Source organism: Ochotona princeps, chromosome 7, assembly GCF_030435755.1.
Source record: "Ochotona princeps isolate mOchPri1 chromosome 7, mOchPri1.hap1, whole genome shotgun sequence".
Classification (NCBI taxonomy): domain Eukaryota; kingdom Metazoa; phylum Chordata; class Mammalia; order Lagomorpha; family Ochotonidae; genus Ochotona; species Ochotona princeps.
In genome coordinates, this window is record NC_080838.1 from 56,248,722 (window position 1) to 56,272,961 (window position 24,240).

Sequence of the window (24,240 nt, forward strand, 5' to 3'; positions counted from 1 at the left end):
AAGGATTGTCCTTATTAACATTTGATTCTGGTGAAGTCAGTATGTGATTCAAGATGAGTATAAGTCCTGCATATTTTTTACTCTAGCTTATATACATTTTAAAACCTTCAGATTCATTCACACAGCTGATTGACAGAGCAAGTTTATGATATACTACATATTCCATTGAAATAGAAGTCCATTAGTCTTAATCATTTCAACATAACTCAAGGAACAGGCAGGTGCTTGTCACTGCTGGGAAGATACCACTTGGGACAGTACGTTCATTTTGAGTCCTCACTCTGCCCTGATTCCAATTTCCCATTAATGTGCATCCTCGGAGACTGCAGGTGATGACCCATGGAAGTAGATCCTTGCTGCCCACATGGGAGACCGGGATTGAGTTCCCGTTTCCTGTCCTCACCCAACCTTGTTGCTCTTGTGCTCTTGTTCACCCTCCCTCTCTCCCCCACTCCCTCTTTCAACGTCCTCCCCACATCTCTAAAATAAATGGAAACATTTATAAGCAAATCATCAGAAAATTCAGATTCAGGGGCAATGGAAGTCTGAGTTGAGTACTCAGTGCAAGTGAGCATGTAAAAAACATTGACGTTGCTAAAGCTGATCTCTCAGTTGTAGGAATGACTGCTGTGTTAAATCAACTAACCATGACATCTCCAAAGGAGTTTCCCTGTATGTTGATGTAGAACTATATCTAATTAGTTACTGCTTTTATTATGAGTCATGAATTTATACAAAGGATGTGATAGCAAACAGAAAAGTAAAAAAAATAATACCAAGTACAGTGCAATAAATATATAAAGGGTATTTAAAAGATGTGTGGAGAAGAGAATTAAAAGAGACATTTCTGTTGGTGCAAAAGAGTTTTAACATCATATTTTTATAATCATTTTTTTAGACTGTGTTTTCTAGGAATTTTAAAAAGATCACTCAAAGGAAGAACACATTTGAAAGAATGAGAAATAGAGAAATAATTTGGCAATATTGATAAGTTATTTGATTTTAAGTCATCACTGTTCTCTTGGCAGAGAAGAGAATAGAAAGAAGATTCCTTTAATCACCAGGTTTTGGCTTTAAAATATTTATTTAATAATTTATTTGTTGGGGCTCGGCAGCGTGGCCTAGTGGCTAAGGTCCTCGCCTTGATCCCATATGGCTGCTGGTTCTAATCCCGGCAGCTCCACTTCCTCTCTATCTATCCTCCTCTCAGTATATCTGACTTTGTAATAAAAATAAAATAAATCTTTAAAAAAATTTATTTGTTTCTGATGCTATTAATAAACTTTGGCCTCTGCTGGCTCTGTCTTCAGACCAGAGAGGATATACCTAAGAAGCCGTTGAACTTGACTGGACAATAAGATGCTGGACTCTAGGTTTGGTATACGCTTGCAATGGGGGAATCTCAACTGAACTTGAACTGTGGTTATGCAACAAGGTGGAGGAATCCACCATGGTGGGAGGGTTTGGGGAGGGGTGGGGAGAATCCAAGTACCTATGAAACTGTGTTACATAATATAATGTAATTAATGAATTAAAAATAATAATAAAAAAAAAACTTTGGCGATTGACCATCAAAAAAATAATAATAATTTATTTGTTTAACTGAAAGGCTGGATGGTAGAGTGAGCGAGCTTCAATCCACTGGTTTGCTCCCCAAATGATTGTAATGGCCAGGGATCAGTCACAGCACAGCCAGGATCCTGGAACTCCATCTGTCTCTCCCAGATGAGTGTCAGGGGCGCAAGAACTTGGACAATGTTCCGCTGTTTTCCCAATAGCACTAACAGGAACCTGGGTCCAAAACAGAGCAGCTAGGACTTCAACTAGCACTTCGATGTGGGATGCTGGTGTGTTAGAAGAAAGACTTCACCCGCTGTCCCACACACTGGCCCCACTCACCAGGTTTTCATCAGAACATAGGAATCCATCATTTTTAAAGCCTTATTTATTTTTATTGGAAAGGCAGATATACAGAGAGGAAGACGGACAGAAAGGGAGATCTTCTGTCTGATGATTCACTCCCCAAGTGGCTGCAATGGCCAGAGCTCAGCCAGTCCGAAGCCAGGAGCCTCCTCCGGGTCTCCCACACAGGTGCAGGGTCCCAAGGCTTTGGGCCATCCTTGACTGCCTTCCCAGGTCACAAGCAAGGAGCTGAATGGGAAGTGGGGCTGCTGGGATTAGAACCAGCGCCTACATAGGATCCTGGCGCACCCAAGGTGAGGACTTCAGTTGCTACACTATCACTGTGGGCCCCATCAATATTTTTGAAAAACTTATTTATTTTTATTGAAAAGGCAGATTTATAGAAAAGAGACACAGAGGAAAAGATTTTATTTGCTGGTTCACTCTTCAAATAGCCACAATGGCCAGAGATGAGCTGATCCAAAGCCATGCACCAGGAGCTTCTTGGGTCTCCCACGTAGGTGCAGAGTCCCAAGGCTCTGGGCCATCCTACAAAGACCACAAGCAGGGAGCTGGAAGGAAAATGAAGCAGCCAGGACATGAACCGGTATCCATATAGGGTTCCAACACTTGGCTGTATAGGATTAGCCAGCTGAGCCATTGTGCCGAGACAAAGTCATTAGATTCATCTACTTTCTTGATTTCTGAAGAGTTATACCACCACTGTTTAAGGGAAACCCTTTTATCTTTACTTCTCTTTTCCTTTTGTCCTTCTTATGGTGAACAAATTCACTATACCTCTTCCCTCACTTCTTTTACATTTTTGATTTATGTATTTTTATTGGAAAGTCAGATAAACACAGAGGAGGAGAGACAGAGAGGAAGATCTTCCATCCACTGGCTCACTCTCCAAGTAGCCACAATGACCAGAGGTTAGCTGATCCTAAGCAGGAGCCAGGAGCTTCTTTCAGGTCTCTCACACAGGTGCAGGGTCCCAAGGCCTTAGGCCGTCCCTGACTGCCTTTCTAGGCCACAAGCAGGGAGCTGGACGTGAAGTGGGGCTGCTGAGACATGAACCTATGCCCATGTGCAGGGTCCCAGCAAGTGCAAGGCAAGGACTTCAGCCACTAAGCCACCACACCAGGCCCCCTTCTTTTACATTTTTAAAGGTCAGTATGTATTCTGTTTTATAACTTGATAGTCTATCAAATGGTCTTGTGAAATGTTTTCTCCTCGGATGAGAATGAACGTCGTTCAAGCTGACTAAAAGAATTAATACATGAGGCTCAACATTGTGGAGCAGTAGGTTGAGCCACTGCTTGCACTGCTGGCAACCCACATCAGAGTGGCAGTTTGAAACACAGTCTAAAATTAAATTTCAGATTCTTGCTAATGTACCTGGGAAAGCAGTGAATGATGGCCGAAGTGTTTTGGCCCTGTAACCCCTGTGAAAGACCCAGATGACATTCATGGCTGCCAGCTTCATCTCAGCACGCACAGGAGAGAGAGAGAGAGACAGAGAGAGAGACTCCACTTTTCAAAAAAAATGTCCTTTAAAAAGGTCATGAATGTGTAAGGTACATGTTACTGATCATGTAATTTAATTGATGAATTCTAAAGCAATGTTTTACGGGAGTGTGACCCTTAGTCCCTTACTTCTGCAAGTCTAAGTTTGCCTCAGAGAGCCTGTTGGTTTAGTATGTTTATTATAATAAAGCAGTCATCACAATAAAGCAAGTCACACACATTTGTTTGGCAGTACATATAAATGCTATGTTTACACTCTTGTTAATCTGTTGCGTATACATTAATGTCCAGAAAGCAACATATGAACTTTAATTTACAATTTTTATGGCTAAAGGAAAGCTAATAGTCAGTGCACCTTCATTCAGGGAGTTGTAATGTGTCTGCTAGCAGAGAATCTAGTCCAATCAGGTAGTGACTGTGGAAGACTGGGTGTCTAGAAATATCTTAAAATGAGACTACAGTGGCACTGGACGCCTGGATTTGGCTTTTGGTTTCACAGAAGGTTTCTCTGTAGCGTGCAGTGCTGTTTGATAGCATTCTTCCCACAGGAGAACTTTGAGGAGTGGACCCCGTCCTCTCCAGTCCTGTTACTGCTTTGTCAAATGAGTTCATGGAGTATTCTAAATCCTTCATTGTCATTTCATGCCATGCTCACAGCATCTTCACTATCTCAAAAAAATTAAAAAAAAACCCTACTTTACTCACCTAGGAGGAAAAATTCTTCATCTCGTACACTTCTCCGCTTCTAACTTTGGTTCTCCTGCCATTTCCGTCGCTTCTCCCGTCACTTCCTCCACTGAAGTCTTGAACTCTCCAGAGGCATCCATGAAGGTTAGAACCAACTTCTTCCAACTTTTTTTAATGTTGCTATTTTAATCTTCTCTCTTGAGTCACAGATACTCTTAAGGGCATCTGTCATGGTAAGTCCTTTCCAGGTATTCAGTTTCCTTTGCTTAAATCCATCAGAGAGGTCACCATCTATGGCAGTTGTAGTTTATAAAATGTATTTCATGAACAATAATACTTGAAAGTTGGAATTATTCCTTGGTCTGTGTGTGGTTTGTGGGTTGTAGAATGGGTATGGTTGTTAGCAGACACAGAGACATTATTCTCTTTCAGTACTTCTAGCAGAGCTCTTAGGTGACCAGGTGCATTGTCAGTAAGCAACCAGATTTTGAGAGGATTATTTTATTCTAAGCAGCAGTTCTCAATAGTAGGCTCAAAAATATCTAGGAAACCATGTTGTAAACACGTGTGCTATCATGCAGAGTTCTCCCCATTTATAGAAAGCAGGCAACATAGGTTTTATGTAATTCCAAAGGGGTGCAGGATTTCAGGATTGTCAAAAAGTCAATGAGGACCCAGCGCAATAGCCTAGTGGCTAAAATCCTCACCTTACATGCACCAGGATCCCATATCAGTGCTGGTTCGTGTCCTGGCTGTTCCACTTCCCTTCCAGCTCCCTACTTATGACCTGGGAAGGCAATGTAAGGATGGCCCCTTGGGACTCTGCACCCACGTGGGAGACCCAGAAGAAGCTCCTGGCTCATGGCTTTGGATCACCTCAGCTCTGGCCATTGTGGCTATTTGGGGAGTGAACCAGCAGACGAAAGATCTTTCTGTCTTTCTTTCTTTCTGACTTTCCAATAAAAATCAATGAATCTTTAAAACAAAAAAGTAAAAGCAAATGAGCATGAAGTCACCAATTGCATGAACCCCTTAACAAGAAAGTCAGCCTGGACCCGACGGCGTGGCCTAGCGGCTAAAGTCCTCGCCTTGAAAGCCCCGGGATCCCATATGGCTGCCGGTTCTAATCCCAGCAGCTCCACTTCCCATCCAGCTCCCTGCTTGTGGCCTGGGAAAGCAGTCGAGGACGGCCCAAGGATTTGGGACCCTGCACCCGCGTGGGAGACCTGGAAGAGGTTCCTGGTTCCCGGCTTTGGATCGGCGTAGCACCAGCCCGTTGCGGCTCACTTGGGGAGTGAATCATCAGACAGAAGATCTTCCTCTCTGTCTCTCCTCCTCTCTGTATATCTGACTTTGTAATAAAAATAAATCTTTAAAAAAAAAAAAGAAAGAAAAGAAAGTCAGCCTGTCCTTTGGAGCTGTAAAGCCAGGCATTGGCTTGCCCTCTGTGGCTATGAAAGTCCTAGACAGAAGCGTCTTCTGAAAGGTTTTGTCATCTGCCTTGAGAATCTGCTGTTTGGTATAGCCGTCTTTGTTGTCTTAGATCTTCTGGACAAGTTGCTACAACATATACACCATCACTTGCGGCTTCACTTTGCATTTTCCTGTTGTGTAGATGAGTTCTTTCCATAAGCCTCAGGAACCAGCATCTGCTAAGTTTCAACCTTGTCTTCACCTTTGTCCATGCCTCTTAGTCTCTGTAGACTTAAAGCTATTTAAAGCATTGCCCTGGGTTAGGCTTTGGCTTTTAGGAAATGATATGGCTGATTTGGTCTCCTTTCTAAACCACTAGAATTGTCTTCATATCAGCAAGCAGGCTGTTTTGCTTTGCTATCAGCTGTGTAGGCACTGGAGCAGCACTTTGTAACCCCCTTCAAGAACTCTGCCTTTGCATTCAGTTTGATTGCTTGGCACAAGAGGCCTAAATTGGGCCCATCTGGGTCCATGCCTTCCTCACTAAGTGTCATAATTTCTGGCTTGTAGTGAATTGGGAGACATGTGACTCTTCCTTTCACTTTCCTTTGGTGGCCATCGGAAGGTTATTAATTAACCTGATTTTAAACAGTGTTTTGTCTCTCTGGAAATGGGAGGGCTGAATGAGTCTGAGTAATCCTTAAAGCAGTCAGTGTTCACAATACTTACTAGCTAAGCTCTCTGTATTATCTAAGCATAGTTCATGGCACCTCAAAACAATTACAACAGTAGCATTAACTATCAATGATCACAGACCAACAGGTAAGATAAAAAAAGTTTGAAATATTTTGATAATTCCTAAAATGTAACGCAGAGACCTGAAGTGAGCACACCATACTAGAAAAACATTGTCACTAAACTCACTTGATGCCGGGTTACCACAAACCTTCAGCTAGGGAAAATGCATAATACCCACCAAGAGAAGCCTGGTAAAAGAGTTATGCTTGTGTTTTATTTAAATGTCATGCAGCAGAACCTTATTGCTACAGGGAAGTAGTCTCTTCTGTCCACAAACATGTATGAGTAGCAATTATATGTCAAACCAAATAACAAAAGATCAAATTATTTTGTTTTGCCTAACTAATCCTTTTCTTGAGAATAAAATGAGGATTCCTGTGGTATGATATACAGTATGGTCAACACTTGAGCAGTTGCTGAATCAGATGTTCCGAATATAAAATACCAGTGGGCTCTAAATAATGGGTCTCTTAACCTTAATCCAACCAAAATGTCATTTTGACATAAGTATATCCCTTGAGATTTTCTTGCTCAGGTGGACCATTTCTGTAACAAATTTCACAGTTGAGAAATTAATCCTTAGAAATGATTTAGTATGGAATGAGTGAATACAAATACATAGTCTTTTGCAGGAAGTAGGAGAAAGACGTGTAAGATGCAGTTTGTCCAGGGTGAAGGTACATTGTAACACAGACCTAGTTCTAAACAGATGCCTTGCAAAAGAAATTCAGTGGTGTACTATGGTAGTAATGTGTTATCTTTTTAATAATTGCTTCCATTATTCAGCATGGTAGGGTACTGAATACATTAATTGCTTGAATGAAGTATTAATCTCATTTGTCTAAGAAATCCAGCAGGACCCTTCTAACAGAAAGAAGGACAAATAGTAATCATATAGAGTGGTCCTTTTGAAAACCCACACTTTGTGGCATAGGATTAAGTATGTTTAAAATGAAAATTTCCCCTCCAACAACCAATGATTAATCTAAAAATGTGTAGAAACTCCTGGTGGGATAAATTCTCTCTTCCCAGTTCTGTATATCTTTATCACCCTCAAAATTATATGTACTTTTGTATCCTCAAAATCATATGTACTTCTCCTTAGGAATGGTAGATCTAAACTTTGTCTTGTAACCATTCAAGGACTTATGTAACTCTTCCCCATTTTTTTTTTCTCTTTCATAGTCAATTGCTCAAGACCTATAAGTATCTATTAAACAACTGGCCCTCTGGGAGAAAAACATCTGTATCTGTAGAGTTTGACAGTTTCCATGGTGTAAATATCCCCACCATGACCACTTTCAAGCTCCCTGCCTGATGCCGCTGGTGATGAATTGGGAGATGGTGGGAGGATAAACACAACTGGCTGTACGAGCCGGATTTTCCACTCACTTGGCTGTAGGTCAGTTGTTCGCATCTCCCACCATGGTGTGCTCCAGTAGTGTCTCCAGATTTCTGCACAAAAGGGAATTGCCGGACAGACCTCATTGGAAGGGGAGGATCAGGAGATGCACTTCTCTATTGGAATGTATGTTTGTTTAGAATGATGTAGGGAGCATGGAGAGGAATAACAGAAACCCAGGTAGCTAAAGCTCCCCCATCCGTGCACTCACCAAGCATGGTGTGACTTCCCCATAGGACCCTTCCAGGACAGCTTTGTTTAAAGTGGTTGAATTGTCATTACAATCCTGCTGACATTATCCACATCACTCTGATTTGAAATCTTGAAATCATCCTTGATTCTTCGCAATCCTTTCTTGCCACAAGTCAGTAAAAGCTGCCTATGTTACTTCCACAGCAGCTGTCATAACCTTTTCTCTTTATATTTCTATTAACAGTACCAATCGATCCCTCATTACTTCTTGTGTAGTGCTAATTTCAATTGATCTCCCCATCTGTAGATTCTTCTCTGAGAGTCATTGCAAGTTTAAATCCGCTTCCTTTGTAAATTTCCTGGTCTCACTGGCCTGTTGGAAAAATTCTGGTGGTTTCCTACTGCCTACCCAAAAATGACAGATGTGTTAACAAAGCCATTAAGGCTATCCAATCTCACTCAGTCTATCATGTCTATCTCCCAATAATTGCAAATTTGTGTAACTGAATATCATTGTCAATGGCTTTACAAATACCATTCAAGTCAGCCACATCTAGGTGTGTCCTAGATAAATATTTTTAACGATACCCCTTCATAGGAATATACCAGGCTGAAGCTTTGAAAATAGCATTTACTCCCTGAAATAAATGGCATATCCCCAATGGCTATCAGTTTCTTTATTTGAATTCCTCAAGCACTCCCTCACATATACAGTTGGAATCTTTCCGTCATTCAGGCTGTAACTCAAGTGCATGTAACATCTACAGAAATGCAAAAAAAAAAAAAAAAAGCATAAACACAGGATGAAACTTCCTAAAATTAAAAGTACAAGAGAAACAGCTATCATCTATCTGGTTTAAACCAGAAACCACTGATCATATGGGGCCCAAATAGGAAATAATGGAGAGGAGCAATTAACTAAAAATATTAAACTGTTGAACCAGGCCACCCTGTGTCTCCACGTCAGGTTAACAGTAACCCTTCTAAAGTTGGCCTCAAATCATGAAGTGACAATGTATACCCTTTCCTCAATTGATCGAGTCCAGTCATATATGTGAGATTCACATGTAGAAATTCTTAGGCAAAGTCAAGAGCTGGCATAATAGCAGAAATCCCAAAGAATTCACTGCAATAAACCAATCTTTTAAAAAAAATCATTTGCAAAGGGGAACAATCTTCCCCATGTGCCACCACAAATATTCATAACAATGGGAAACAGAGATTACACATGAATTATAAAATGGAAAGTGCCTAGGCAATAGGTTCCATTTGGTAGTAATCTTATTTCTGCATGTTTACTCTTCTTCACATTTTTGATACTTTTCACGAAATCAAAATAAACCTGTTTCTAGGGTTTTTAAAACACAACAGAATAGAGTTTTAAAGGTTGTTCACAAACTTGCCATAAAGTAACTAATATTCAATATTTTCTTTGTATAATGTATCAGACATGTACAAAGGTATTTCAAAAGTTCATGGAAGTGAAATAAATTGCTCTGGTGTAAAAAGTCCATGCATAGTCTTCATAATGTATAATTTCCATGAACTTGTTGAAGACCACTATAATGCAGGAATTTCAAAATTGTTTGCACGAAGATTAACTTATCTTTCACTTATTTTTTTTATAAATTCTTTGAAGTCACCTCATATTTTTTCAGTCTGTAGCATCACACTATTACAAAATAAGGAATGAGAAGCAGCACTTTGGTTTTGTTAGTTTTATTTTGTTTTGCTGTTTTTGTTTATGATCTTTATAAAATTCTGGTAGAGAAATTACATTAGACCTACAACTACAAAAAAGTTTGATGGACAGGAGAGAAAGGAAGGGAAGCAGAAAATTTGGTCCAACGATGGTAGAATAAGTAAGCATTAGCTTGAATACTATTTGAAGTAGAACAATATTTCAGTACTCAGCTGTGTACAAAATCATGTCATATACAATGTTAATATATGTTCCAAGCCATTGTTACCTTTGTAAATTCATCACAGTCTTAAATATTCCAGAAAAAGAAAACAAAACATAGTTAGAATATTTCCCAGATTGAAAACACAAACTTTTGCTATCTTTTCTATATATTTATTTGTATATTGCAGTTCTTCTAGATTTTTTTTAAACAAAAAGGGGCATTTAATCAGTTATTTCTAAGCCAGAAAAGATTATCCAGGGGTGGAACTAGAAATTTTCTCTCTCTATATATGTGTGTGTGTGCATGTGTGTGTGTGTGTGTGTGTGTGTGTGTGTGTGTGTGTAATGTGTAATTTCATTTATTCAGGAATGAGTGAAACAGAATGCTCCCATCCAGAGTTCATGCTGGAAACACCCTCAATGAACGATACTAGATTAGGCCAACCTGGAAGCAAGGAACTAAATCCTGGTTTCCCAAGTGGGTAATGGGTGCCCAGCTATGTAAATAATCCCCACTGCTTCCTGGGGTATAGATGTGCAATAAGTTAGCCATCAAACTCAGGTATGATGGGTTTGGGTTTGGTATGGGTTGTAGGCCAAGAGCCCACTCCAAGATAAGTTGATTTTAATTCAAATAATTTTGAAATCCATGCCATTTTTCTCATTTTATGCCTTTTCCATGAAACTTTTGAAAACGTTTTATAGATAAACATTAAATTTTTTTTCATAAAACATCACTTTCATTGATGTTTTAAGGTAATTCTATAATGTGTGGCTTTGGGTTTATTGCTTGAGGAATGTATCATTTGAGGACTGACTGCTAAAGCTTCCAAAATAGGAAATTGGGAGAAGGGTGGAATTGACAGCAGTCTGAGAGTCTGGGAAACATAACTTAAGTAAACTTTTATTTTGTGATCTAACAGCCTTCACTTCAAAACAGCTTGTTTCAGCTGTTGATTTTGAAAAAAATACTTGAGCTTGCCAGCTTGGTGCTTGTGGATCACCAAGGGAGATAAGGAAAGCACCAGTTCCTTTAACCAGTTGCATGGCCAGGGCAACACCCTTGCTTAGCCAGGAGCATATAGATGGAAAGGGTGCTCGGGGTAGACCAGTGCCAGCTCCACCCAGCATGGCCCCTAGACAGACAGCAGGGAGCTTGCTTGATCAGTTTTGCCCAAGGGAGAAATGCCAGCTTTTACGCTTCTTACTGTTTTTGAATAGGTGAGCACTCATTCCTTTGAAAATGTGAAACAGACCAAAGAGTATAAATCAGAACTCTTCTACCAATTTGATACACAGATACTAAGTTCTCCTGTTTTGGTAGCAGTTCTTTATTTATCCTTGCAGACATAATATTACATATATATATAGCATGACATTCTGTTTTTTACCTTTATAATGCACACTAAGCCCACTGCTTGTCTCTTGAGCTTAATTATTTTCACAATTGTAATTATTAGGCTTTCATTTGCTTTTACTTTTTGGCATCTTATTGAACTTATGTTGGAGGTTGTTTCATATCAATTCATGAAAAGCTTCCTCATTACTAAACAGAATTGCTGCATGTTATAGAAGGATCATCATTTGTTGTAACTAGTCAACTCTTGATATGGACATTGATATCACTCACAGCCTTTTTTATTTCATATAGTGAATAATTTTGTACACAAATCAATTAACACATGTAGTTCTTTTGAACATTCATACCTGAAGTGTAATTGCTGAGTCAAGTGTGTGGCCTGGTAATTTTGACAAATTTTGACAAGTTGTTCTGTACGAAAGCTGTACTCATTTGCATGCCCATAGCTGTGAGTATGACAATTGTCATACCTCAGATCACAGCTGTTCAATCTCGTTTCTGCCTCGGGTAATTACACTTGTCTCCAAGCTCAGTGGCACTCAACTGGGGGCAACTCTGCTCCCTGCAGATATTAGGCAATGAATGCAGACATTTTGGATGGTCACAACTGTAGAGTAAGGCAACTATAGGCATTTATGGATAGAACCAGGGAGTCCTGCTAGATATCCCTCATGGTACAGAACAAGCTCATTTCTTCCCTTCCTCCCAATGAATTAACCAGTCCAAAGTATCAGTGGCACTAAGGAGAGAAACTACCCTCTGTAAACATCCAGTGCCTTTTGAGTATGTTAGGTACCTCCCAGGATGCTTAGGAAGCTTCACTTTCTCTAATCTGAAGTTTAGGTTGACTAAACCGGCTGATTTTTTGTGCTTCTCAAGTACCTTTCAGATTACTGTTTGTTTGTTTCACAATGATTCTACTTAGTGATTTGCAGGAACGTGGACTCCTCAGAAACATGACTATATCTATGTGTATTTTTAATCCAGAAAAAAAGGCACTCAACTTACTAAACGAATGAGTTAGTGTTAACAGTACTTGCTGATTGTCTCACTGTAATTTAAGGGATTATTTTATTCTATTCACACTGAGACAATCAGCAAGTGCTGTTAACACCAACTCATTCTTTTTTATGCCTCTTTGCTACACCTTCCTCTTAGTGTCCATTTCATCTTTAGCTTTCTGCAGGCGCTTTTTCTTGCCTACAGAATAGTTGCACCAGGAAATGTCAATTAAATTAGAAATATTGGCCTCTTCCCTGGTTTGTACGTCAACAAAGTGCAGCTTATTACTACAGCGTTAAGGTCACTTAATTATATACTATCTTGCTCATTTATAGTTTCTAACTGAATTTGCCTTGTCCCCTCAAGTGGATTGAAGTCTTCCACAAGAGCAAAAAACAAAACATTTATGTATTCATGATGACAAGCTTACTGTTTACAAATGAGTGGCAAATTCTTTGTTCTCTGTCTTTCAAATCACTCTGCAAGATGCGGCTCAAAGATTGTCACCCCAGTTAAAGGAACTATTTATCCTCAAGAGTTGAGCTTCCTCATCAAAAATGCCAAGAAGGCAGCCAGATATAAAACACCTGGCTCTGAGAAATCTGCTTCCTAATTTTACCTTGACCAGGTTTCTCTGTAGGAGTAGAGGAGGCCAACAGACCAGCGCCCTTTGCACATCACTGCAGATGTTGCCAGAAGACACTTTCCCATTGTTCAGTGTGATTGAGGACCCAAGTGAGCACCAGAGGAGAGACCCATCCCTGAGGTCTGACATAAGTTAAGAGCAGAAATCACCCGCAAGCTTTTAGCCTCCTGTGAGGTAGCAGGGGTCTCCTAATTAGCTACACAATTGTGCAACTGTAAGTTGACTTTGCCAAAAAGCAAAGTAGTGGAGGCCTGATTTTCTTGGGAGCCAGGATTGGGATTGAGAGGAGGGGGAGTGTGGCCTCCTGGGAAGAAAGCAGCAGAAACAACAAGGTCAGGGAGGGAGGAAGCAAGGACAAAAAATCCTGGGTTGAAAGACTGAATGGCATGTTCCTAGGGCTAAATATATCCTGCAGAAAATTGGAATGCAGGGCAGCTTTGATTGTATCTAACACAAAATTTTAAAATGTAAATGCAAAACAATGTAAATGAAGAACTGCCTACTTTACCTCTGTTAGCTAATTTAAATACCGTGTAACCCTCAAACCCTGTTGCATTGTTTTAGCAATGCAAAATAAGCGTGCAGTTGAGGTTCTTCCAAGCTGAGTTGCCAAAGAAGAGGACAACATTCAGATGTGAATAAATGTCAGGCAGCTCCAATACATGAATAAAGTCAGCATGATCAAAGTCTAAATATTTTAATCACATCTCAAAACAAATTCAAAAATTTTTAAATAAGCATTTTAAATAGTAACTTTGATATTTAGTCATGCATTATCTATATGGATTGAAACAATGAGCTATTGAAGGGTTCACTTCTCAAAATTACTAAATTCTGAATCTTCACGTTTGGATCCTTGTAAAAGGACCTGAATGTCTACCCTTCCACCTGATATAAAAATCGTAGAGCTCAAGAGTCTGGTAACTTTTAACAAAAAATATTACTTTTCCGAATCATAGTGTATTGCACTCTGTTTATGGGAACATAAACTTATTTAAAGGTTATATCTCGTAAGATGAATTCTCTAAAATATATTGCATAGCTTCTGATTTTATGAGTGAATTACATCAGCAATCAGTAACTCATGATTGCTTATCTGTTATATTCCAAGCTCCATGCACCATGGTAAGTGTTTGTTTTATTTCATTTGAGCTTTATATCAACTCTCTGGGGCAACTAAATTCCACTCTGTGATACTTTTCTGATGCTTTAAAAAAAGGAGCTTGATGTGCCCTCTTGGAAAAGTTTTCAATTGCAGGGTTCGAAACACAGTTTAAAGTATGCTTCCTTAATGATAGTAACTGTTTCCATGAATTGCCAAACCAACTGTCCCTACTGCTAGGCTAAACACTGAGTTCTAAGCCTCAGCATTAATTTTATGTAAGATTTGATGAAGAGCAGGATTTGTGGAAAAATGTAATGGGATCCAGGGGTCATAGCCTTGAGTGGTAAATGGCAAGAAATTTAGGGAGTCTTTTTCTTCAGATTCCACTTAGAGTTGTTCAGTACACCAAAAGAGGGTCATTGCATGAAAAAAAGAGATGACTAACAAGCAAACAGTGTTTATTAGCTGCGTTCCCAGGCAAGTCCACCTGTCCACATAGAGGCACTGGGCCATTGGAGTCAAGCCCTTCAAGGGTTGTTTGGGGTTGATACAGGCACTGGACTGGTGAGCAGGGTGGAAGGTGAGGCTTTGGTGAATGAGAGTTTTTTACAGGGCATAATGAACTTTGCAGTTGGCTGATTCTAGAGACTGGGAATATTTTTTTGATAAGACAAAGAGTGGGGAAACCACCCCAGAGGTTTTGTTGGTGCTCCTCCACCATGACCAACCCCCTCCCCCAGTCAGCCCTACAGTAGCCCTGCCTCAAATTTGAGTTCTGCAAACTGAAGCTCATGGTGGAGCTATCCCTAGGGAGGATGGGAGGTGCTCATGCACACAGAGCCAAGAACATCAGAAGCAATAAATAAGCCGTTATGAGTCTCATCTGCTGTGAATGTACCAGCCATCAATTGCAACTGACAAAAGAGGGGACCTCTTTGGAGTCTCTGACCTCCTTAAAGGCCCCCATTCCTGGTGTGGGCACTGTGGAATTCAATGAGATGATGGGCTCTGCTTTCATTTTTCTAGAATGGTGTTGAACAAAAGAACTGGGTATGGAAAAAAAAGAGAGGCAGCTCATTTCTCCTGAGGCTTTTATTGAAGGAGAAGTCCTAATTGAATGTCCTCATAGCACTGTGGCACTCAACAAAGTGGCCTTCTTTGCTCTGCCGCCACTCTGATTTGCTTTAGCTGCAGTTTGAAGGGAAAAGCCAATTTTTCCAGCTACTGTCTCTGAAAAGTACATGTCAAGCAGCTATTAGTACCAGGATATGCTTTTCTTTAAAGAAAGGAGGAGCTGCTCTTTCAACCTGGGTTTGAATCGCTTTCATAAAACTAGCAGGATCTGCTGGGTTCCACCTGCAAACGATTTTTAAACAGTCTTTTTTTTTTTTTGTCTTTTTTTTTTTTTTAATTAAAAGAAGCAGTGAAATTCCATTACTTTGAACAAGACCAGATTGAATAGGCTGCCAGTCGACATTATTTCCTTCTTTTGTGGAAAAGTCACCTCTTCCCTCTTTCCTCACCGTTTTGCAAGGGTCTTGGCATTTGCTGTCATATGGCAGGAGGCAGAGGTGCTCTCCAAGGTCCCTGTCACACTCTTAATGTTTTTAAAAAGAAGTTCCAAAGTGGCAGAGCCACTGGCCCACAGTGCAGCACTTCAGAGGCAGGCAAAGGTAATTGTTGCCCATGGGATTGTCACTGTGACCTGCGATACATCAGCATCCTGCCAGTTGGGCCGCCAATCTTCTCTCCATCCTTGCCGCGGAAGCTCTTCTCACCAACACAGAACAGAGGACTGGGATTCCCTGCTGCCTGTTTGATTACGCGTGGGTGTCTGTTAGGAAAATAGGCAGCGAGGCATAGTAGTGGAACCCACTATTCTCAAAAATGAGCAGTGGCAGCATCAGCTCTTGACAAATTTGGATTTTCATCGGGTGACCAGTTATGAATGTCATCGTAACTGCAGTGAATGCCATTTAGGCTGCTCCTGGGTTGTAAATTACTTGCAAAAGGGAGGCTCTGTCATTCTCTGGAGGTAGATAGATGACAATGAGAGATGATTCATGACGGATGGATGGATAGATAGATAAATAGATAGATAATAGAATTTGCATTTCCATTTTCTTTCTGCAATTATAGACAACAAAGACACTGCATAGAAAGGACTTGGACGTGAGTAGGCTTTAGGATTCAGTTCAATAGGAAATCAGCCTTCAGTGAATTCCTTACCTCTGGGCTTCAGTTCCCATCCCTGTAAACAGTGGATGCTGCAAGCTTGCTACATGGCCAGAAGAAGGCTTTAAATCTGCACTCACAGTCTGAAGAATAGAAGTGCCAAAGGAATCTGCTCTCAAGGCTACAGTTCCCATTACAGTTAAAGACAGACTCACTGCAAAATAGTGTAGCTTCTGTATGATTTAATGCTTAATTCAGGAAGAATTTGTAGTGCTAAGAAAATGCTTGCTGCCTGGCGCAGTTGACAAAGGTTCTCTGCTTGACCAGACTTTAATTGGACAACTCTGAGCCCTTCACTCAAAGCAGCCCTGACCTTGAGCTCCCTCTCTGTCTTGCAGAATCTGCTGTTAGCAAGAATTCTGCCAAGCCAGTTTTGACAGAATTCCCCATCCTTGCTGTCTGATCACTCTGGCGTGCCTTCTGTGAGAATCTTGTTAGATTTTGCAAGAATGCTGTACTCTCAATGTCCAACCCACATCCTGGCTACAAATGACTACTTATTCTCATTGTATTTGGAATTGAGCCCAATCTCTCTTTCTTAATGCAGTAGCCTTGACAGCTATCGTATTAGTCCTGAATGAAGACCTTCTCATGGTTTTAACAAGTGTCAGAATAATTTTTCTTTAACATGGGTCAAAGCTTAACTATTGAGATTTTTTTAAAGGTGCCTAACATTTACTGTGCACCAAGCTGCTATGTGGCCTGAATGCCGAATCTCTCCCTCATGACAATGCAATGAAGCAGGGCAATATGTCCACCTGCAGGTGAATCCAGAGCCCTGAGAGTTTACACTGCTTTGACAAGCACACATCCAACTGGAGTTGGATGGTAGAAGTGATCCTCTAATCAACAGAGTTTGGCCCCAGAGTTCCTGTTCTTGAACACAGGGTCAAACTACCCTGAAAGGGTACAGGGACAGGAAATCTGCCTTGTCAAAACACTTAGAGAAAGACCCTCAAATTTGGCCACACATGGGATCCAAGGTAAGTAATGCTAATGAGAGACACAGGCACAGGAGCATGGGGACAGAGGGGCAAGCTTCTCAGCGACACCTGGCTGTCTTCATCTGGAAGTGAGAACCCTCTGCTTTTTAAATAGAAGCCAGAGGAATAAATCTGGATTTGGATAAATATGGATAAGAAAAAGACTGCCCGACACATAGGCTCAACACACACAAATGCCTTTGTAGATGGGATTTCATTCGGTCAGGGTGATTCCTGTTTGCCATCTCATTTTTAGAAGTTATGACTTCGTGTTTTGATGGATGGTGGTTGATGATAAAGACATACTTTTCACTCGAAACCACCAAAGAATTATACTTTTAAAATGTCCTATGCACCTGCCGGAAGCTACAAGATTCCCACCATCTCACAGGAGAAGGGAGTGGCCGATGAGGTCATTTCTAATGACAATGGTGTGGATTTTCAGTAAATCAATGGATGTTCAAGTTAATCGGTGTTAGCCAAGAAAACTGGGCCTTTTTTTCTCTTCAATCCTGACTTGATAATTCATTTAATAAGTCAACCTCTATTAACCAAGTGGACAAAAAAAAACATCCTTTCAAAGTTCAAATTCACACAATCAGCTGCGGGGAGGAAATGGAGTGAATGTAGTGACTTCTAGGAGTTTATAAACTCGTCTTTATGTAAAGCTTTCACCTGTCAGCTGATGAATTTTGAGCAGCTCCCGTGTTACAGGCCTGCCTGGCAAACCAGGTTTCTCGGCTGCAGTTGTCTGCTCCTACCCTGATATACACTCTGTGCTCAGCCTTTGTGAGGCTGTCTGGTCTGTCAGGTGCATGATGTTTCTAGTTTTAATTGCCTAAACCTCACTACAGATACACAAAGTTTCATAAATGAGATACCACCACTTTCCTACTTCCAACAATATTTTTGATTGTGGATTAATGTTGACTATTGGTTTCGTGCTTGACAAGGGTTTTTATAATGCCCATTTTGAGGGAGACAATAATTAACAACTCTTTATGAGCAAAACCCTGCACCATGTCCTGTGGAGTAAACAAAAAAAGAATCATTAAGCTGCTTCCTTTCTTTGCTGGGGCTTAAAGGTACCAAAATAGTGCAGCATAAAAACCACAATATAAATGGCACAGATTACCAATGAGAGTTGAACAAAAGAGAAATCCTTTCTGATTGGAAGGTTTTAAAGCCTTCTAGAAAGGAAATGGGATTTAAGAGGGGTCTTGAAGACTGGGTATGCTTTTTGGGGAGAAGGTAAACCAGTGGGATGAAAGGCATAATAAACACAGGTGAGGGGGAAGGGAAGAGCAGAATAAGCTTAGGGCACAGTGAGTGATGGTAACAGAAAGCCCAAGGAAATGGGAAAGAAACCTGCAGAAGTTGTTCGAATGAGCAGAAAGCACTCAAGCCGAAGAATGGAAAAATATTAGGACATTAATGTGACTACTGAAGGAACAGCTGGTTTGGGGGAGAAAATCAGTTTTATTTCTTGTTAAATTTCATATGATGACAGATTAGTCTGATGACATTAAATTGAAGGAGAAAATGTTGTGTTTTTCAAAACCTAAGCCCAACCAATGTGACCTTACATTTATTTTTTGACACATGAGAGCTTGAAGTAAGGTTGCATTGTTGCACCTAAAGAAATAGGAACCTTGAGTTATAACGCTGGACAGGTTCTTAGAAATCAGGTAATTCATTTTACCTTGAGTTATTTGGATTTCAGAAAGACTGGGTGATTAAGGCTGAGATCACATAGTGTATGATAATATTATAACATAGTCAGTCACTATTTTCTGGTCAATTGCTGTATCCATTTGACTTATTGTTTAGTCATTATTTTATACAAACACAAATAATTTTATGTATGCATAGGTACACATATCCCAAATCTTGCCAAATACATGTGCTTTTTTTTAAATCAGCATTTTCCTACTTTGGGGTACCTCCATGTTCCCCTTTCTGTCTCCAACTCACTAATTCTCTCCATTCAACACCTCATTCTAAGTACTTTTACTATGTATATAATCACATATGTACTTTCAAAAGTCTGTGGAAGTGAAATTAAAGCATAGGTGGATTCTGGTGCAAAAGATGTTGAAATCCATGCATTTTAGGCTCTTTAAAATGTTCTAGAAGATGTGGGATTCTGAATAATAAAATATATATTTTCATGGTTTTTTTTGCCTCAGAGTATACTTAGATTTAAAGTCTGTTTTCCACGAATTGCATGAAGCACCCTCATGTAAGTGTGAATGCATGTGGAGTATTTTAAATCATTGCTTTGGGAAAATACACATCTTCTTATCCATATGCCATATTTCCTAGTCAACCATACGTTATAGAAATCCCTCCCAACCAAAAACCTATTACTAAATTACATACTTTTTGTAATGGTCGTTTAATACTCAAGAGTTGGGATACCTTGTGATCCATTCTGACATTCTTCCTATTCATGCATCAGTAGGTTTGCAGCTTTTGCCTTTAAAAATAGTACTTAAATAACTATGGTATAACTCTATTCATATTTCATGGTGTTTATTTGTTGATGGAGTTTGGTATCATTGGGTCAAGGGCATGTGTTTTTAGTTTTAAAAACTAAATTGCTGTCTTAATAAGGTTATAACAAGAAATCTTTGTTCATACAATGAGTAAAAATATTTCCTTTCACTAGATATCTCCAGACTCTAACATTTTATGCTTTTAAAAATTAATTTTAAGTGCAAGTGTTTAAAGTAAAACCTCATTGCTCCTTTATTTGTGTTTACCAATGAGGTTGTTGAACTTTTTATAAGTTTATTGTCTATTTCTATTTCCTCTTGTAAGCTACCTTTCATATTCATTCTTTTCCAAAGGATTATTTTGTCTTCTTGCATGTTTGTCTATCCTCAAAGATTAAAAATGTATTTTCGCATCTTTTCTGATATGCGTTGTCATGTAAAAGCTTTCCATTTTATTTAGTTACCTATGTTTATGGTTTCTCTTTTATTTCTGTGTTGTTTTCAAGGTAAAAAAAAAAATCTATACCCCTTCCCTAAGATCACTTTTATGATCTTACAGAATTTTTATTTAATTAGGTATTTTGCATTTTAACTTTTAATCTACCCAAATGCATTTAGGATTTATTTTCTGAATTGGTATTTAAAAAAAGATCTGCTTCTCTTTTCTTCTGGATGAATAAACAGTTTACCAGCCCTTATGTTCAACAAGCTATCCATTTACCATTTAACTGAAATGTCTGTTTTGTCATACATTAAATCCTCATTTATATTTGACTCTATTTCTAGATCATATTTTGAATGCTATCTTGGTAACTTTCGATTTAATTACATAGCTTTACATGATTTTTCTGCTATGTCATAAATCACATAAACGATCTTGAGTTAGTTCTCAAACTTAGGTAGCTCCACTAATAAAATCTACCTGCTGGATACCCGCACTGTCACAATAGGTTAAGCTTCCACTCTCAGAACCCGCATCCCATATCAGAGTGCCATTTTGAACCATGTTGCTCTACTTCCAATCCAGTTTCCTGCTAATGTGCCTGAAAGGCAACAGAAGGTGGTCCAACCAAGTACTTGGTTTCCTACACCTATATGGGAGACCAGGATGAAGTTCTTGGCTCCTGGCTTGAGCTTGACCCAGATTTGGCTATTGTAGACATTTGTGAAGCAAACCAACAGCAACAACAAGAACGAATAGATCTCTCTCACTTTATTCTTCTCTCCCTTGTCAATCTGTTAGATAGATGGATAGATAAATAGATAGAAATATTTTCTTAAAATTCTGCTAGACAGTAGTGGAATACAAGCAAAAAAGTTGTATGCTAAAATAATATTTGTGTAATTAAAATATTTCTTCACAAGCTCCAATTGTATGGCAACACATACACACAAAAAAAAGGTTTCATGTGCTTAGGAGATCCTATCAAAATGATAGTTTGATGTGATTTCAGTCCTTAAAGGAACGACCATATTAATGGGACCTTTTTTTTTTATTCACAGGCTGGTTCTTCCCAGTAATCTTTTCTGAGTGTCTTTAATCTGAGCTCCAAGGGTTTCCCAGTGGGAACAGTACTGCAAGAAGAGCTCTGGAGTATTCTTGGAGAGGAAGTCCATGGGGACTGTACCTGACCCTCTGGGACCAGCCAAACCTTTCCTGCTTGCACCTGCTGGAAAAGAGGACCCTCCGGGAGAGCTGCAGACTGCCTCCGCTCGGCTGCAACCACCTCTGCTGTGCAAGAATGCCAATGGCCTCTCTGGTGCCCCCACAGAAGCAAGCCTTAACCCCAGTCCAGCTGCCAAGGCCCTGATGCAGACCTGTGAGCATGAGACCACCCAACCAGCTATGTCTTCTCCTGGCATTCTGAAGGAAGTGGAGAGAGTATCTCCCACACCAAACTCCTCTGACCAAGCCCAGCTACCAGGCAATAGTGAGCTGGCAGCACCAGCACTGAGTTCTGCAAACAGATGTGAGGACCCTATACACACACCGTGTGTGATCCCAGTCAATCAGCCTAACCATGCCCCAACCCCTGGTGATCATCCCAGTGCCAGCCCTTCCCCTGGAGGTGAAAACCCTCTGGTAAGATCCCAGAGAACCTCACAGGGAGAGCAACCCGAGAAGTCAAGTTGTCCCGTAAGGCGCACCTGTGACAGCAGCCATGATCAAGAGTCCTGTGATTTTCCCTCCCAAGGAGCAATCCAGGAAAGGGTGCAGATGCCAGAAACAGCAGTCAGGGAGTCCAGTATTTCACCTCCTCTTGCAGGTGGACCTGAAGCCAGCTGTGACTCTACGACAAGGTCCTACACACATCCCCCAAGAGAAGATGAAGGTGCCAAGGAGAGACAGCCATCTGCCACTGCCTCAGACATGCCAGGTGTACCTTCTGTAGTATCTGCACCATCCCATCTCCCAAGCAACGGCTCCACGTGTTCTGCAGCTTCAGAGACGGTGCTACTGCCCACACAGCAGCAGGCATCGAGGTATAAAGAAGCCAGTACGATGACCAGCCATGCTGAAAGTGAGCTCAAGGAAGTCCCTGGCAGAACTCGGCAAGATGCCGAGGTGCAGGCAGTGGCAAATGTGGAGAGCAGATCAGTCTCCACCAGCCCCAGCATCCTAATGGCATTCTTAAGAGAAATCCCTCCGGAGTGTTTGGAACAACAAGAGCAGCTGCGTGTCATTTGTCATGGCCATGGCAATGGGAGCCCCCGGTTGGAGCTCTCTGACCCTTTATTAGGCTCCCAGCAGGCCGGTCAATACCCTGGCATCATGCCGCAGGTGCACATCCAGACAGCTGCAGTTGTTTCTTCAGCATTCCAAGGAGAACATAAACCAGCCAGCTCACCTGGTGAGGTTCTTAAAATCTCTTCGATCAATGTGGCCTCTAGTCATGCCCAGGGTGTGTGTGAAGAAGACAAGGAGTCAACAGAAAAAAGTACAGAAAGGGAACAGTCAACCTCAAATCTGGTTTCAGGTTTCAATTCTGGCTCCACAAAGGCTCCAGTCAACCAGAGTTCTCTCCACGCAGTCAACCAAGCAGAAGCAAGTCCTGGATGCTGGGATTCTGCCAGCAAGCTGCCAGAGCACGTAGGGAAACTCAAAGATGGCCACAAAGCAAGCTCAGACTGCACACTCACCCCATCTTGTGACCCTGTCAACAAAGCTGACCAGTCCAGCAGCCCGGATCCCAACCATCAAAAAAGTACAAAGAAGACTGCATCTCCCCAGGTGGTAAGAGAACAAGATACTGATACCCTTGATGCCAAAACTCAAACTCTGTTACTCAATCCTAAAAGCCAAGAAAGTGGAGGCACATGTTCACCTGCTACTCCCACACCATCCCCAGTTAGAAAGAACCAGGAGATCACCTTAGAGGAAAACCGACAGACCAAGACAGCCACCAGCCTGAGCCTGCCGTGTGATGCCATCGGGGACTCCAGCCCCGGCTCTGGCAAGAGGACCCCTTCTCGCTCCGTCAAGGCCAGCCCACGCCGGGGCAGCAGAGTCAGTGAGTTCCTAAAGGAGCAGAAGCTGAACGTGACGGCAGCCGCTGCGCAGGTGGGATTCACCCCAGGCGAGAAGAAGAAGCAACTTGGCGCGGACTCCAAGCCCCATCTGAAACAGTCCAAGCGTGTCCGGGACGTCATGTGGGACGAGCAGGGAATGACCTGGGAGGTGTACGGTGCTTCCCTGGACCCCGAGTCCTTGGGAATCGCCATCCAGAACCATTTGCAAAGACAAATCAGGGAACACGAGAAATTAATCAAAACTCAAAGTGGTCAGTCCCGGAGATCCATTTCCTCAGATACGTCTTCAAATAAGAAGCTCAAAGGAAGGCAGCACAGTGTTTTCCAGTCTATGCTGCAGAACTTTCGACGTCCCAACTGCTGTGTGCGCCCTGCGCCTTCTTCTGTGCTAGATTGAAAGGGAGCCCCTGTGGAGTGCGTGTAGACAACTGGCCTGCCGTCTCAGGGTGTGGCTGTCAGTGTCAGCGCTGACTTTGTAGGGTGTTCTGGGTTTTTTGTTTTTTTGCTTTTGGAAAGACCAGAAAGGAAGAAAAATGTGAACTACAGGATTTGCAAATTAAAAGTAAAAAAAAATCAGTGGGTTCTCTGACTGGAGCTCTATTATAATCAAGTGTCATTTCAATTGGAAAGAACGAGAGAGGAGAAGCAAATTTCATGAAAAATTTGCAAGCTTAAGTGGAAATGTGGTTTTATGTAAAACGTGATGTTGTTTATAGAAATAGCATTATCATACATATGCCATTTTGTATGACTGCCTCGACTCATCATGCAATGTTATTTCTATTAAAATTCCTACCTTGTATTCAAATGTAGAAAAAAATTACTGTCAAATATACTGCTGTATTTCTAGCCCCATCACAATAAGAATGCTTATACCACACAAGATTTAAGTAGGTGATAAAAACCATAATGTAAAAGAAGTAACAAATTTGACTAATTCCTAGCCCATATAACAATAAATAAAGCATTTAACTAAAAATGCTAAATATGAATTAGTACTTGTAAACATCTAAAGATAATCCTTTTTCTAAATCTTGTTATAGTTGTTCACAA

At 40.8% G+C, this 24,240-nt stretch overlaps 1 protein-coding gene across 1 annotated transcript in view; it reads left to right on the forward strand.

Annotated features, from left to right (window-relative positions):
- The window catches only part of GPRIN3 (GPRIN family member 3), a 62,232-nt gene extending 38,511 nt beyond the window's left edge, over window positions 1-23,721 (forward strand). The window contains exon 2 of the mRNA XM_004590575.4: window positions 21,160-23,721. Coding sequence (XP_004590632.2) covers window positions 21,272-23,584 — 2,313 coding nt within the window. The 5' untranslated portion in view covers window positions 21,160-21,271 and the 3' untranslated portion in view covers window positions 23,585-23,721. The remainder of the gene's footprint in view (window positions 1-21,159) is intronic.
- The last annotated feature ends 519 nt before the right edge of the window (window positions 23,722-24,240 follow it).